Consider the following 16,211-nt stretch of genomic DNA (forward strand, 5'->3'; position numbering starts at 1 on the left):
CTTAAGTCCATGGTAAATACTACTCCTATTTCCTTAGATTTTCTTTGATCCTTAGAGATTTATATATATCTCCGTTGTTTGAGACGTAAAAAAAATCAAGCCGGTTGAACTGCTTAGAAAGCATGTTTACGATTAGTAATGTGATGACATTTTTCTAGCTGTAAAGAGGTATAGAAAGGTATATATGGTTGCGGTGATGGTGTATACCTTCTAGGTAACACTAATGCATCTATACCTCTTATGAATGAAAGAAAAAGATCACAAATAGTAAAAGAGATCAGTTTTATTACCTCTGAATATGGAGAGGTATATCTCAAGTATAAGGAGTTATATAGGAGTACCTCTCTATGGATGAAAGAAAACCTCTACTAGATTGGATATTTGAGTAAGTTAACGTGGGTTTGCCATACTATTAGTAGTTAAGTGGTCCTTTAAAACACATGATTGAAAAAATATAGAAATAGGAAAATGAATGAATTTTATAAGATTACAAGTTCGATTGCAAAAAAAAAAATACATGAATAGTCATGTAAATAGACCGTATGAAAAATGGGGAAATCGGATAAGAGAGATAGACTAAAATAAAATTCTCTAAGAGTTTAAAAATCTTGCTATTTTTCCTCCAAAATCTCTATAGAATTTTCATTTCCATAGAAGTTTGAAAGGAAATGATATGATTCAATCCTTTGTTTAGAAGGCTTTCTTAGGAATTTTTTTATAGGATTGAAATACTCCAAAATTTCTATATTTTCCTACAAATCAAAGGGTTTAAATTTTTGAATTTTATAGTCTTCAATTTTGATTGGGAATATCCTTTTTGTGTGTGTGTGTCACTATACTGTGAGTATTTAAAAATACACTACTACCTATGTCCTATAATATGAGGCATTTTGATTATGCATTTATATAGCTAAACTACCTCATATTATGGAGTGTAGTATGTCATCAAAGCAGGTTACGCATTAAATATAACCATAAACATTGGTTTGTTAAAACTTGTAGCCTCATCATTTAGCTTTAATAAGCATAAGCGAAACCGCTTATTGACGATTAAAAAATAATGTGGATAAAATTTTATATACGTGTTTTTAGTGATCTAAAACAAATGATAGAAAATAAACTATAATGAAAAAACCTCCGATCAATTCTAAATTTAGATTTTAAAACTTAAAATTTGGCTTTTAAGAAGATCATAAACGTAAAGATAGGGCTCGCTAATTTAGGAGTTACTGATGGCCAAAGTTAAACATTACCGATTAATTGTGCGATGGAAATAGAAACGAACGGAGTATTTAGGGAAGGATTGATGTATGTGTTCTTTTCTGTCCGTTGCATTTGTCGATTGGACTATGGACGGGTGAAAGGCTCTCGGTTTTAATCTGTCTTCGTCATTCACTTGCTGGGCCTATCTTTCTGAAACGTAGTACTACAACAATCACATGGTTGATGGTTGGTCAGCATACATACAGCAGAATTAAAAGCGTAAGAGAAACCGCTGTTTTTGCTGACGCGATGTAAACAAAGGGTGCTTAGCAAGCAAGCACGCAAGAGCTGGGCGTGCATCGAGATTCGCGCAGACTTAGCACCATCCGATAATTTTGGCGACATGTTTCATAATTTTGGAATGTGCGAATTTTCTTTGGGTTGTTCTCATCTTTTTTTTAGGACTTTGCTGTATTTACATCGACAGAAAATTACAAGATAACTTTTGTAACTCTTGGATCGTTATATATACTTTTAGATTTATGTTGTTGCGATAAAAAAATTAACCATATGTGTAGATGTGCTCGTGAAGACAAGGGATCAACCCAGTAAGGGGCTGATTTTTCTCGCTTTTTCTTCCCTGCACCTGTTGGCTGTTAGTGGGCAGTGCCCTCAAGCCCCCTCGGCACCCATGCTGAATCCGTCCTTACGTGAAGGTGGAGACCAAACCCGCAACCTCGAGTAGAAGCACGCATATATTTAGCCAACCATGTATCGTTGATTTTTTTTAAGTTTATGAAGGTCGTAGTTATAATATAATTGTATCGTGATTATACTATAGTTACATCTATTTTGAAAAAAAAATATGGAATGTTATATAGCTAGTCTCGTTTTACCATGGCATGCGGCCTGCTGAAAGGCGGAAGGACATCACGCAGATGCACCTAACATAAGTTGCTCCTAACTCGTTAATAATCTCAGTACAATTGGTTATGAGAAAAGAATCGGGGCTCCGATTTACACCACGAAATCTCAAGTCCAAACTAGAACCACAAAAAGATGAGATTGTACTCTTATTCTTTTCTTCTCGATGTGTAAAGTGTTCGTTCATTAAGGATCAGAGAGCAACCAAGTCAGGCGCATTAAGTCCCGGCAGGAAGAGAAATAGTAAGGTGAACAGTGTCTTCTGTTAGAGAAGGGTCCTTTGCAGCAGGAAAAACTTTCACAAGGACAGAAGATGCAGCCGTTGCCAACCATGTTAGATAACCTTTTGAAACTGTCCATATTTTCTTTAAGATCATGTTGAAACTTTCCATCTAACCGAAAATTATGAAACATGACCGGTCGGGACCGATTTCGGTGCATTTTACTGATAGTAAAATTTAATTCATACCGTTGATCTATTTTCATCGGACGGCTGTAATTAAATTATGCTACCAACAATATTATGTGTAGTAGAAATTTAAAGGGTAATATTATCCTTTTTATTATAATCTTTATTGCAAAAAGATTAAAATTACAAAATACTGCTAATCAAGTAATTAATAAAATAAAAAAATATAATTTTTCTACTAGTAGTATAATTCTATCAATAAAATGCACCGAAAAGTTACCCTGACCGGCGCTGGTGAACAAGATAAGCAGAGCAGAGCGTATAGCTGGTCATCCTGCAACGAAACGCAAGTTTACGGAGCTGGTGGTTCGTCCCGGATTGTATGCGGCTTCTCGGGCGTATTTTCGCTCTGTTCAACCTGACGCTAGCAGAAGTTTTCAGACAGCCGTGATGGCCATGGCCGAAATATCTGGACCGGCCAACGTAAGATACTCGTAGATACAAATCACGAGAATGCATGGCCATTGAGTTGACAGTTGGTTATTCGTTTTATTTTTTTGATTGATATATATATATATATGGTAATGTACATTTTCGAATACAAGTAAAACTAAATGTAGGCGAAATATTATATTGACAAAAGCAGTGAGAATTTTGAGCGGGGATCACCTTGATCTTAAGCTCGTAGAATCGTAGGTCGTAGCATTGCTTACATGGCTAAGAACAAATAATCAAGCAAACCAGAGTACCAAACCTAACAAACTAAAAGATATGAATTAACGGTGCAATTTTTCTCCCCTCCCGTGTGGCTCACTTCGGGCGATAAGCTGACCCGGCAGCCACGGCGGCCGGCGGCCGGCCGCGCTCATCCTCGGCGGTACGGCGGCCGGCACCGGTCGCCGGGACAGACGCCTCCTCCGCCGCCCCGGCCAGCTCCCTGTAGTCGATCAGATGCCTCCTGCTGCTGCCGCCGCCGCCGTGGGAGCTCCCGTCCGGCGACACGCAGCGGTAGCCGCTGTGCTCCTGGCTCCTCCTGATCGCGTCGATCACGAACGGTATCAGCCCCTCCATTTGTTTTTTTCCCCTCGCCCAAAACCCTCCGATCCTCTCTGCTCGTCTTCTCGCTGCTGCTTTTCGCGAGCCGTACGTGACACGTTTGCGGTGGTTGGTGTAACACGGTGTGTTACGTGAATGGTGGCGTCGCGTGGGTATTTGTAGGGGCCGCGTCGCGGCGGCGGCGGCGCGCGGGGGAAGACGAGACGCGTCGCGCCTGGAGAAGGTGGTTTCCGGTGGGCGCGCGGTCGTTGATCGGATGGAAGTGGGAGTATGGAAGTTTTCTCGTTCGTCGTGTTGCCGTTGTGCTCATCTGGATTCAAATACGAGTAGTCGCTTTCTTCTGTTGCTAAAGGATAAATATTATCTGATTTTTTATACTTCTCACGTTCGTTATATAAGACTTTCTAATCTTATATAGATTTATATAGATGCTAATAAATTTATATATATATATATATATATAAATTATATATATTCATCGATCGATGAATTTATGCAAGGTTAAAAAGTCTTACGATATGAAACGGAGACAGTAACAATTTAGTTGTATGAACTATGAAATTAATTAACAAAAGATTAAAAGTCTACCCTCTCTATATTATACCATTTAGTTATTTAAAAAATATGCGGTACTCAAAAAAATTGAGAAAAATCTAGCCAAATAAAGCAGCCAATTTTGGCTCATTTTCCGTAGACGTGGAGCTCTGGATGGATGAGGGGATCTTGTGTTTCAGGGGGCGCGTACACACGAATTGAAACAACCGGAGTACCTGCCAACCACTGTGTTTGACCTTGCTGCCTTCTGCTGCACCTGTAGTTGGTTGCGTGGAGGTTCCATCTGTTCTTTTGTTAGTAATCCTACTATACTTGTCATTCTGGAAGACGTACAATAATACTACATGGACTTTAAGATATTTCACATGAAGTATTCTTATTACTCTTACTGTTGAAGATTAGTGCTTAAAACGGTAGGAAAGGAAACGAAGTTTGTTCCTCTAATTTCTTCAAAAGGTTTCGAGCAAGAGTCCAAGAGAGAGGGTGGTTTGGGCCTTTGTGATAGAAACACGATGGTCCCGTGTCCATATTTTCCATGGGCTCGCCATTATGATTAGCCTGCGCAGTTTGCCTAGCTAGTATAATTTCTGTACGAAGACTAATGGGGTGTTTAGTAGGTGAAATGAAAATTTTACGTGTTACATATCAGATGTTTGATCGGATGTCGGAAGGGGTTTTCGGACACGAATGAAAAAACGAATTTCACGTCTAATTAGTTCGTCATTAGCTCATATGGGTTACTGTAGCACTTATGACTAATCACGTACTAATTAGACCCAAAAGATTCGTCTCATGATTTCTCATATAACTGTGCAATTAGTTTTTCGTTTTATCTATGTTTAATACTTTATTTAGGTGTCCAAAGTTTTGATGTGATGTTTTTGGATGAAAATTTTTTAGAACTAAACAGCCCCTAAACCACGTTATCAACATGACACATCACGCTTATAACGATCCGGAATACTGGGATTACTGTCCCAGAGCTGCCGTTCGTTCCTCATGAGTCGCGTGATTGCGTGCTAATTCCACCTGCTTGGCTGCTACTTCAATTCGCCTGTCAAAATCTATAGCGCTACCAGGCCACGCCGCCACACAAAACCAGCCGTTTGCACAAAGGATGACTGAGAAAACCAGACGGCGTATATAAAAAAATAATTTATAAATATAATTTTTATATGTATATTATTAGCGACTAAAAAAATACTATAACATAAACTATAATATAATCTAAAAAATAATTTTAAATTAAAATTAAAATTTTATCTTATAAATGTAAATAAAAAAAAATGAGGTGTTGGACATCCCACCAGGCCACCCGTGTTCACGCCGGCGCAGCAAATGCAAATCACGTGGTTTGCGACCCTCAGGTGGGAGATTTGACGATGGAACGCCGGTTTATTGACCGACCTGACGTGGAAGGCTCAACAGCTTGTTACTTTTTGACGTGCCTCGAATCGATTCCTCGTGCTGAGCAGCTCAGGGGGAAGCATTAATCCAAACTTTTATGTTATGCGTGTTAGGGGAGATTTAGATTTTAACGAGTAGTACCTCCATATTTTTATATAACGTCGTTGATGTCTACGTTTTATCATTTGTCTTATTTAAAAAATATATAATTATTAATTATTTTGTTATAATATGATTTATTATTATAGGAATTTTAAGTATGCATTATAATTTTGCATATTTGAATATAAATTTTGAATAAAACGAATGGTCAAACATAATCCTAAAAGTCAACGGTGTCATATATAAAAATATGGAGGGAGTTGCTGTTTAATAGCTAGCTTCTAAGAAATTAGGAAAAGCTTTAAAACTCGGCTTATGGTTCAAAATTTATAACTACATATTCTGAATATTTAAAAAGCTATGAACTGTGAAGCTAGAAAAAGCTCTTCAAATAGACTATTTGTTTAAGTTGAACGTGATTTTTTTATCACCGTTTCTGCAATTGCCTCGAAGCAATTCCCCACGGCAGTTGGTGTGTACCGGCTTGATCAAACATTATACAAGTACAAACGGACCACGAGCCGTAGGACAAACGACGGGTTCGAAAAAAAGGCAAGATCCAACCACCTGACGGCAAATGTGAAGCCATGGCGAGCCTAGGAGCAAACTAGTAACAGCATTGCAAAAACTGCAAAGATAGCATATAGCAGTATACCACATATAACTAGTATGGTAGCCCACGCATATTATCATAAATTTTATTATCTATATAGAGTCACTTATCTTGATTATAATTACTTTTTAATTATTAATTCGAATATTAATTTTTTTAATTATATTTTTACATGAAACTCATTTACCTGTACATCAACTCTTTTATGCATAATATTTAATTTATAATTTAAATTTTAGATACTTCTAAATTGTATTTGTATGTTGATTCTTTCTCTTATTTTTTTCTATTTTTAACCAAAATTTTAGATCTTTCTAAATTGTATTTATAGATAGACTCTTCCCTTAATATCAATTATTTCAAAAATTTTAATTCAAGATTTGGATTTTTCTAAACTTTATTATACACAGACTCTTTTGTTATTTTTCCTTATTTTTAATCGATCTATTCGATTAAAAAATATATTTTTTTCTTTGATTTTCCTTGTCCGATTGAAAAACCCGTTATTTTCTTCTTTTTTTTTCAGTCCGATTAGAATCCAAGCTGTGACTGCAAGCTGCATGTCCGATTAAATTTTTTTTGTCCGTTTCCTTATTTCTGTTTTTTTTGTTTTTTATTTTCTTTCGATTAATGTAGGATTTTCTAACCCGTAAAAACGAACTTATTTTTCTATTACTTTATATATATAATAGACTATGAGCATTTCCGACGTGCTCAATATTCAAGCAGACACTAATAACCATGAGCACGTCCGACGTGCTTGATATTCAAGCAGACACCATAATTCAGAATTTTGAAACCTAAGCTTTTTTACTGTCCTTAAGAAAGTACATCAAAATATCACATTTTGTAATATAAAAGTCGTACCTTTCGTAAGCTTGGGATCTGGAGATTCTGGACGGACGGTTGAATCGTCGCCGTCCTCGGTGAACGGACCGGATTGGGCCGAATTTTTCCATAGGAATGAATTGCAAGTGGGCCTAGTCTCTAATTTCGTGTTCCAAATGAATTTCTTCTGCCATTAACTTTTTCATATGGATTGCTGCTATCCACATGGTTCAGAGCTTCAGACTCCAACTCGAACGCGTGTATTTTCCCTGTGCATCGCTAACAGTGGATCAAAGCGGTTTCGTTGATGCGCGTATTTTTGTTGGTTTGGTTGCAATGAAAAGACTTGACTGCGTTGGTTTTTAACAAATTGCTACTAATTCCCAACACATGAACACAATCACCAAAACTGATAGATATGCAATGGAAATGGGAAAAAAAAAAAGAAGTCAAGCAAGTCATGACAAGATGACCCGTGCGGTTCACATAGAGGGAGGATAAAACGAGTCGATTTGTGTGGAAAAGAAAGAATGGGCGCGTGCTTTGGCACTTTGTGTACCGTTGACCCTCGTTTCCAGGGGCTTTTCCTGATAATTCCAGATTGAAGCACGTGATTTAGGTGTGTGTTAGTGCATGAAAGGATTATTAGTAATCTTAACCCCATCGAAATCAACGTATCAACACTCAAGATCTTACTTGGATCTAGGGCTATCTTACGTGATTTGTTGCAGTGGTATTTTAGATTGTTTGAGTGGCTACTGGCTAGGTTCTTAATTTGAAAAAACTGTATCAGCCTCGTATTTTTACTTCTGTTTGTGCTTATATACCAAAATTTAAATTTTTAACATTAAATTTGAAGTTAATTTTAATATCTTTTTCTAAATTTTATTTTTCAACATTGGTTCTTAGACCGTTAAGAATATGTACATAAAAAATTTATTTATAAATTATTTTTCATTTGTAAATATGTTGTTTGGTATTCCATTAAAAAGTTAAACTATCACAACTGTAGAGGCTGGGTAAAAGGTACTCCCTCCGTTTTATAATATAAGATGTTTGACTTTTTACTTACAATATTTAATCATTTGTCTTATTTAAAAATTATAGAAATATCATTTATTTTGCTTATAAATTACTTTATTATCAAAAGAACATTAAACATGACTTCTTATTTTTTATATATGTACTAAATTTTTAAATAAGATAAATGATCAAACATTACAACTAAAAAGTTAAACATCTATAGAACGGAGAATGGAGGTAGTACCGTTCTCTTATAAAGAACTATCACACGTATGATTTGTTGTTTTCGGAGTAATGGCCGCTGCCTGTTAGTCTGATACCACTACGGGGATCTACCACTTGGATGGCTCCGTGGTACAAACGCCCATGCTCTCCACCGCTCGTCCGAGCACGGCTCATTGAATACTACTCACTCACCAGGTCAAATTACATAGTAGTCAAATGCTAATCTAATCTGCAGATACTGTCACCGGATGATGCCATTACACCCTCTCGCTCTCACGCAGAAGCTGTCAAAAACCATCAAAATCATCGTGACGAGCCGAATGCCCGGATCCCCTGCAAATCATGTGCCAAAAAGTCGGACGGTGTTTCGTCGTATATGAAAAAAAATATTTTAAATGTTGTAGCTACTGAAATGATGAAGATAATTGAAACATACTCTGAAATATTTTCGTTGTATATTGAAAACATTAATTTTTCATCTAGTGAAACAACATGTTTTGTTCATCAAAATATAAAAATAAGAAATATCATGAAAAAGTCATGACAACATTTTGATTTACCCCAAGCGAAGACTGAAAAATATTAACTAAAACATGACAAAAAAATAAAAAAAGAGTATCATTTCATATATATATATATATATATATATATATATATATATATATATATATATATATATATATATATATATATATATATGACCTTTTCTTTTCTCGATGTCGATTGGCTTTTAATTATTGCCATGGCTAAATTAACTCATTAACGATTTGGTATAATATATATGGGTCTAGAATGCATATGTTATAAACATAAACAAAGACAATTGCCAAATACAAGAGTGGTAAAGGATTAAATATCTCTACATCGAAGTACCAGTGAAACATCACAATCCAACGTAAAGAAACAACGAAAAATATTGGCTGAAACTTCAAAGAACCCAATGAAATTTCACTGGGCATTCACGTCGAGCATGCACAGTGCCGTCGGAGACGGACTGCCGCATCAGCACAGTGGCATACGGGCGAGCTAGTGACAACGGTGAGCCTAAGTGCGTGTGCCACATAGGACTACACTAGAGAGGGTATTGGATAATCTATACCTATACCCAATTTTAATTGTACCCACTCTTATAAAGATTACTTGAAGCCAAACTAAATGGATATTACACAATGAGTATGAGAAACCCAATTGGTAAGAGAATTTAGATATGCAGGTCTCACAGGTAGAAAACATATCAAATTTTTTACAAAATTGCTCTTCTACATAATAATTTTGTTCGCTAAATTTATGTTAAATTTAATAAATTTTTATAGTGTGAACATGAGTTTAAAAGTTTTAGATCCAAATTTATACATACAAAATTGGTGAACAAAGCGGATAAAATATGTGATATATTTTCCCATACCCAAACTTTAAATGTGTAATTATTTTTTACCCATACACTACCCAAATAACATAGATATAGATATGTATAGATATATGTAGAGTAATGAATAACTGATGATGACAGCCCGAACAACAAGTCTAATATAAGTTTATAAACCAACCACGAAAACATGTGAATAAGAGAAGATGTGAATGGGAAGTGTTGTCTTTCATACTATAGCTAGGTTTACATATACTCCATCTAACATAGATACATCAAATCCTTATGAAATAGAAAATGAGAAAAAAATAATAGAGTTAACCTTTTAACTAATATATTATACGTATTATTATACTATTGAACTTATTATTTTTTTCTAAGGTCGGACACAAAGTGAGAATCATTTTCGGAATGCACGTGTCGCTGTGTCGCCGTAAGAGAAGGTACAATCGCAGGTTTTAAAGAGGTAAGAGAGAAGAGTAGTTAGCTACTAATTTATGAAACACGCGCTTCAAAGAACACAGTATGTATATGATATATGTGATCCTATATTAATGCTTTATAGATAACTATTATATAAATTAATATAGATAATTCAGAATTCAGAGCTTCCTGTAACGATGCCGCGGCGACCCGCCGTGTCCGGTCTAACCCATCCCTCTCCCCCGAGCCGGAAACCCGAGAACCCCGACGAGTCCAGCGCGGGCCTCCCCAACCACGTGTCTCTGGCAGCTGGGCCCCAGAGCGTCCGTGACTCCACGTAGACCCCCATCCGCGGGTGGACGCGACCCGTCCGTCCGGCCGGCCGGCCCTCACGTGCAGCAGCAGCGACCCGTACGACAGCGCGGGCCTCGGCCGCACGTGTCGCGCGCGGAACTCGTCGCGCCCACCCACCAACCCACCCATCCGCGGGTTCGGCTCGGGATTGGGGAACGTATGGACCGTCAGATTCGCATCGGGCGGGTGCTGGGGGTGTTCGCGCCGTCGCTCCGGACGCGTCCAGGTGGCGGCCCGCGTGGACGGCCGTTGGATTGGATCCCAGCGGCGGTGGTTGGATAGCGCGGGAAGAGGGGCAAGGGTTAGGAAAAGGTCATTAATTAATTCGATTAATTATTTTCGCGGGGATTAATACCTCGCTCCACCATCCCCTCCCCTCCCCTCCCCTCCCCCTTTGCTTATTTCATTCGCTCCTCGTCGCGTCGCCCTTGGCTCGCTCGGCTCCAAACGCAAAGCACCCAATTCCATTTCCACCGAGAAGAGCCTCTCGTCCTCCTCCTCGCCGCCGTCCACGGGGCATTTGGTTTGGTTTGGTTTCGTCGGAGTGGAGCTGTACGGGGCTTGACGGGTAGGATGGAGTCGGACGCCTCTACCTCCCCGCGTCGGCGGAGCAGCAGCTGCTACAGCGACAGCGGCGATTCGTCGTGCTCCGAGCCGTTCAGCGAGTGCGGCAGCGACGACCTCTCGTTCACCCCGGCCGCGGCCGCGGGGATCCACCGGCTGCTGCTGTCGTGCGCCGCGGAGGCGTCGGACGGGACGGTCTCGTCGCTCGTCGCGGAGCTGGAGTCGCCGTCGTCGTCACTGGACTCGCTCCGGCGCGCCGCGATGGAGCTCCGCCTGCTGGCGAAGCACAACCCGGACAACCGGATTCGCATCGCGGCGGCCGGGGCGGTGCGGCCGCTCGTGGCGCTGCTGTCGCACGCCGACCCGCTCCTGCAGGAGCACGGCGTCACGGCGCTGCTCAACCTGTCGATCTGCGACGAGAACAAGGCGATCATCGTGGAGGCCGGCGCGATACGGCCGCTCGTGCACGCGCTCAAGTCGGCCGCGTCGCCCGCCGCGCGGGAGAACGCCGCGTGCGCGCTGCTCCGCCTGTCCCAGCTCGACGGCTCCGCCGCAGCCTCCATCGGCCGGGCGGGCGCCATCCCGCTGCTGGTCTCCCTCCTCGAGACTGGCGGCGCGCGCGGGAAGAAGGACGCCGCCACGGCACTCTACGCGCTCTGCAGCGGCGCGCGCGAGAACCGCCTCCGCGCCGTGGAGGCCGGGGCCGTCCGCCCCCTGCTAGACCTCATGGCCGACCCGGAGACCGGCATGGTGGACAAGGCGGCCTACGTCCTGCACTCCCTTGTGGGCATCGCCGAGGGCCGCTCCGCCGCCGTCGAGGAGGGCGGCGTCCCCGTCCTCGTAGAGATGGTGGAGGTCGGCACCCCGCGGCAGAAGGAGATCGCTACCCTCTGTCTCCTACAGATCTGTGAGGACAACGCCGTCTACCGCACCATGGTCGCCCGCGAAGGCGCCATCCCTCCCCTCGTGGCCCTCTCCCAATCCTCCTCCGCTCGCCCCAAGCTCAAAACCAAGGTAATCAATCGCATTTCCTCACCCAAACCACAGTCCTTTTCACATCCCAACCACAAATTACACGTTCTTTGAACACACAAATTTGGAGAGATCATGTACTGATCGGCTTATGATTCCGCAGGCGGAGGCGCTGATCGAGATGCTGCGGCAGCCACGAAGCGCGAGCCTGCGCGCGAGGCCGGCGGCGGTCGTTGCGGCGGAGTGACCCCGGTCGATTCAAGTGGCGTGCTTTCCGTTCCCCCATTCCCTGCGGCGAGCCGAGCCGAGCCCAGCCGGCGGCGGGCGATCGGCCAGCGCGTGTAAATACCAAGCAGCGTGTTTGCGTCCGCGAGCGAGTGTACATTTTCCCTCAAGCGAGATGGCGACGAGACGACGGTGGTGGTGGAGAGAAGAAAAGTCTCCTGTAAAATTTCTTTCTTCCCCCACCACTTCTTTTGTTCTTCGTTTCTTTTTTTTCCCACTTCTCTTATTATCCCCTAGCTTGCTTGCTTGCTTGGTTGCTCACTTCATCCTCATCAAACGAGGAGAAGATTGTGCAAAAAAAGAAAAGCTACAAAAAAAATCATGTGTGCGCGTGTGGTTTCAAACAGTGAGAATTTTGTGCTATGTCACTGTGTGCGCGACACGTCAGGAATCTCGCTGCAGGTTTCTGTGAAACACAACAAGAAACCTCCTGTCTCTGGAAGCACCAGCCGGTCGGAAACTTCGGAATTTTCATCTGGAAAAAACACACAGGCGCTGTTCCTGCACCGTTTTTTTTTCTTTTTACGAGTGGTTACAGTTTAACCACCGTGAGATCAAGGCTATGGTCCGTGGTAGGAACGGCGAGTTCGTTAGGCCGTGAGTGGGTGCGTGACTTGGTAAACCAGCAACCTTTACTACCGTTTCAAACCAACAGGGAAAGCGTCGAAAATTTTCCAGTGACCATCCTTGTCACCTTCTACTACTCTACTCACTTCTTCTGTGTCTTTGGTGTCACCAAATGGCTCGTTTCTTTTCTTCATCTGCTGCTGCTGCTGCCTGTGGTCTGGAAGACGCAGGAGGACGGATTGGTGGAGAGCGGCGTGGGGGGCCCGGGAGCGGTAAAGGTGAGAGATCTTGCGATCATTCGCTCGCCTGCAGCTGAAAACGACCCTGTTCTCTGGCTGAATCTAGCCTCTGCTGTTAGTTTTCGGTTTCTGGAGCTCTCGTTTTCCGAGGCACGGATGAAAAGCATACGAGTATGCCTACTTTGCCTACTACACCAACGTGGCTACTTGGTATTTGTACGTACGTGTCTGTGTACGTCTCCCGATATGGGTGCAGAGGTAGTGGAGTTACACGCCGAGATCGAGCACATCGTTTCATTCACTTGTCGTTTTCCCAATGGGCACTTGTCGTTGCATGGCTATATATGCATCCCTTGGATGTATTGTAGTGTACGTCCTTGGCTGGACTCGACTCTCTTTTTCGGATATGACGTGGATGCACGTCCACGGCGAGCGGTAGCAGTAGCGGCAAGAATGAGATTTTTCTCTTTTCTACATGAATCTGTGCTTTCCTGCTCCTACAACAACACCTTGGACGCAGCGCGGACAGCTTCTCCGTGGAGTGCTCGTAGGTCGTACCCATGACATTGACTGTCGTTGACGTTTTGCTACTTGTGTAATGGTGTACTGCAGCTCAGGGGAACGGAGAATGTTAACTGTTGCTAACTACGGGGTGTATTGCTCGTGCATTGACCAGGCTAATCGTCAACGCCCTTGCAAAATAGTATAATACAGATTTGACTTTGGTTGGAGCTATTGACTTTCGCCCATTTGCCCTGTTCAAAGCAACACCAGAATCCTTCAAAGCAGAAGGGGAATGAAGCGGAGTTGGTTGTCAACCTCAACCGCGGACAATTCTACGGCACCTACACATAACAATCAAAGAGCTTTACAGTACTTGAGTAGGTACGGAGAGATATTAAAATTTTAATGTAAAATTTAGTGTCCCCTAGTACCTCTATACGAAGAGATACTAAAATTTTGTATTGAAATTTTAATATCTCCTGTATCTTCTGAACGACGGTAAAATTGCTCAACTTAAAAAGGTCGTCCATGGAAAGCGCACGAAAACCACATCCACCGTGAAAAAAAAGAGAAGGGGGCATTTAACCGGTATTCATCGTGCACTAAACACACCGCCATATTGCAAAGTTCCAACAGCTTCGCACGATTCGCATCACCATCACACATCACCGGCCTCAGGGCTCCTCCCGGTGCCGCACCCACACATGCGCTGCCGGGGCCCGGCAGCCGCGCGAACCGACACGTGAGCTCTCCTCCTCTCCCCCTCTCTCTCGCGCGCCAATCGCGTCGTGAGCCGATCCGCGGGGGGCGCGCCACGCGTCGCGGGCCGTCCCGTCGTGCGCGGCCGGCGCCGCTGGGGGCCATCGCCTCCGCCTCCGCGCGGCCGCGGCCACTTGGTGTGCGGTTGCGTTGCGTTCCGTTGCCTTTTTCCGCCGCTGGAGTGGAGCCGGACGTGTTGCGGTTGATGGCGGGGCAGAGCGGAGGGTGGCGGACGGCGGCGACGACGACGGATGGGGGTGCTGTCCCCGCTGCTGCCGCCACACACATGCAAGTATAACGGGGATCATGTGACGGCACATGAGCCGGTACTGTGCTGCTGTATGATTGATCGATCTCTGTCTAAAAGAAAACGTTTTCTTGCCCGATGTCTCTGATTGCGTGCAGCACTGCTATACATATATAATGATGGGGATATGGCTGTTGTAGTTTTGCAGAGATTGGTACGGTGCCGCATGTGTGCATATCGCCAGAGTAAAAATTTGTGTGCAACATGTCATTTTGTTATCGGTGCGTGCGTGTGTAGATTGTACCATGTGCTCACTAGGAGTGGTGGAGATTAAACCAGATGGGGTTGACCACCATCGGGATTTTGTTTGTAGTACTCTTCGTTACAGAGCTGACGATCTTTCTTGTTTTTATATGCATTGACTTGCCTTCGTTTTGTTTCTTCTCTTCCATACACGTGCTAATCCACGTACGAATTCGCCACGAAGATCTGCGTGTGGCGGAGGCGCGGCATGCCCGCATGGGCGGAACGCCGGGGGACAGGGTAGGATGCACCCGTAAGTGACCGTGACAGAGAGCGAGTGTGTGTGCACGGTGCGTCGAGCTGATGACACTACCTCTGCAGCAAGTTGTTGGGGGGACTCGAGGCCACGAATCCGCGACGCGTGGCACACGGGCGCGGCCCACGCTGGACCGCGACCGCGGCCACATGCGTTGCACTGCGGCTGCACCGGCGGATCGGGGCACCCACCCGCCCGGCCCGGGCGCACGGATCAGCAGCGGCCGGTGGCGAAAGGCACAGCGCCCCAGCGTACGCACGCACGAATGCACGACCAACCAACCAACCTTCTCGCGTCGCGTCGCGGCGCGCGCCCCCCGGCACATCGGCGTGGGGCGGCGTAAACGCTTGTCGCTCCGGCCGGTGATGCGTTGCGCTTGCGCAGAATTACGCCGATTCTCCCTGCCCATCCTACCTTTCTGGCGTCGTGTCTAGTATGTTTTATACTAGCGTCATCCCGTTGGGGATCTCTGCATGAGATTCAGTCCGACCGGTTGCGTTGTGTACCATAATTTTGTTTCTTTTAATATACTGGCCAGCAGTCTTTTACGTGTTCGAAAAAAATTTACGCCGATTCGGCTGAGTTTTTGACGGAAGCGGATCGGTGAGGGACCGGTTCGTCGTACGCAGCGAGCAGGATAACGATAGGGATAGCGTGTGCTCGAACGGGTTCGATCGAGAGCTTTTCGATCGCGAAAAATAATTTGCCGTCGCCATCGCCATCGCCAAATGATGATGCGTGCCCATCCCCAATAATCCCGAGCTAATCAAGCCGTCGCCTCTGGCCGAGATCGAGGTCCAGGCGGTAGCAGTTAAACGCTGCCTTTTTGAAAAAAGAAAAAAAGTTGATGAACTTACGGCCTTGTACGCAATGATTCGCATTAGCAGTTCGTGCTCCATTCGTTAGTTCGGCGTACGACCACCGAGATAAATTCGGAGTCACATCAGATCATCATTTGCCTGTGGAAAAGGGAGTAAATCCAATCCAGAATAGTAGGCAATTAGGCATGGTCAGACATTGTTAATCC

The 16,211-nt window shown here is 43.8% G+C and overlaps 1 protein-coding gene across 1 annotated transcript; it reads left to right on the forward strand.

The window, feature by feature from the left end:
• The first annotated feature begins 10,885 nt into the window (after nucleotides 1-10,885).
• Nucleotides 10,886-12,672, forward strand: LOC102720442 (U-box domain-containing protein 4-like). Its single transcript, XM_006657836.3, has 2 exons — nucleotides 10,886-12,066; nucleotides 12,188-12,672. The coding sequence occupies exons 1-2, from the start codon at nucleotides 11,062-11,064 to the stop codon at nucleotides 12,269-12,271; spliced, it is 1,089 nt and encodes a 362-aa protein (XP_006657899.2). The 5' UTR covers nucleotides 10,886-11,061; the 3' UTR covers nucleotides 12,272-12,672.
• Nucleotides 12,673-16,211: the final 3,539 nt, after the last annotated feature.

The sequence above is a fragment of the Oryza brachyantha genome, chromosome 7 (genome assembly GCF_000231095.2).
Source record: "Oryza brachyantha chromosome 7, ObraRS2, whole genome shotgun sequence".
NCBI classification, from domain to species: domain Eukaryota; kingdom Viridiplantae; phylum Streptophyta; class Magnoliopsida; order Poales; family Poaceae; genus Oryza; species Oryza brachyantha.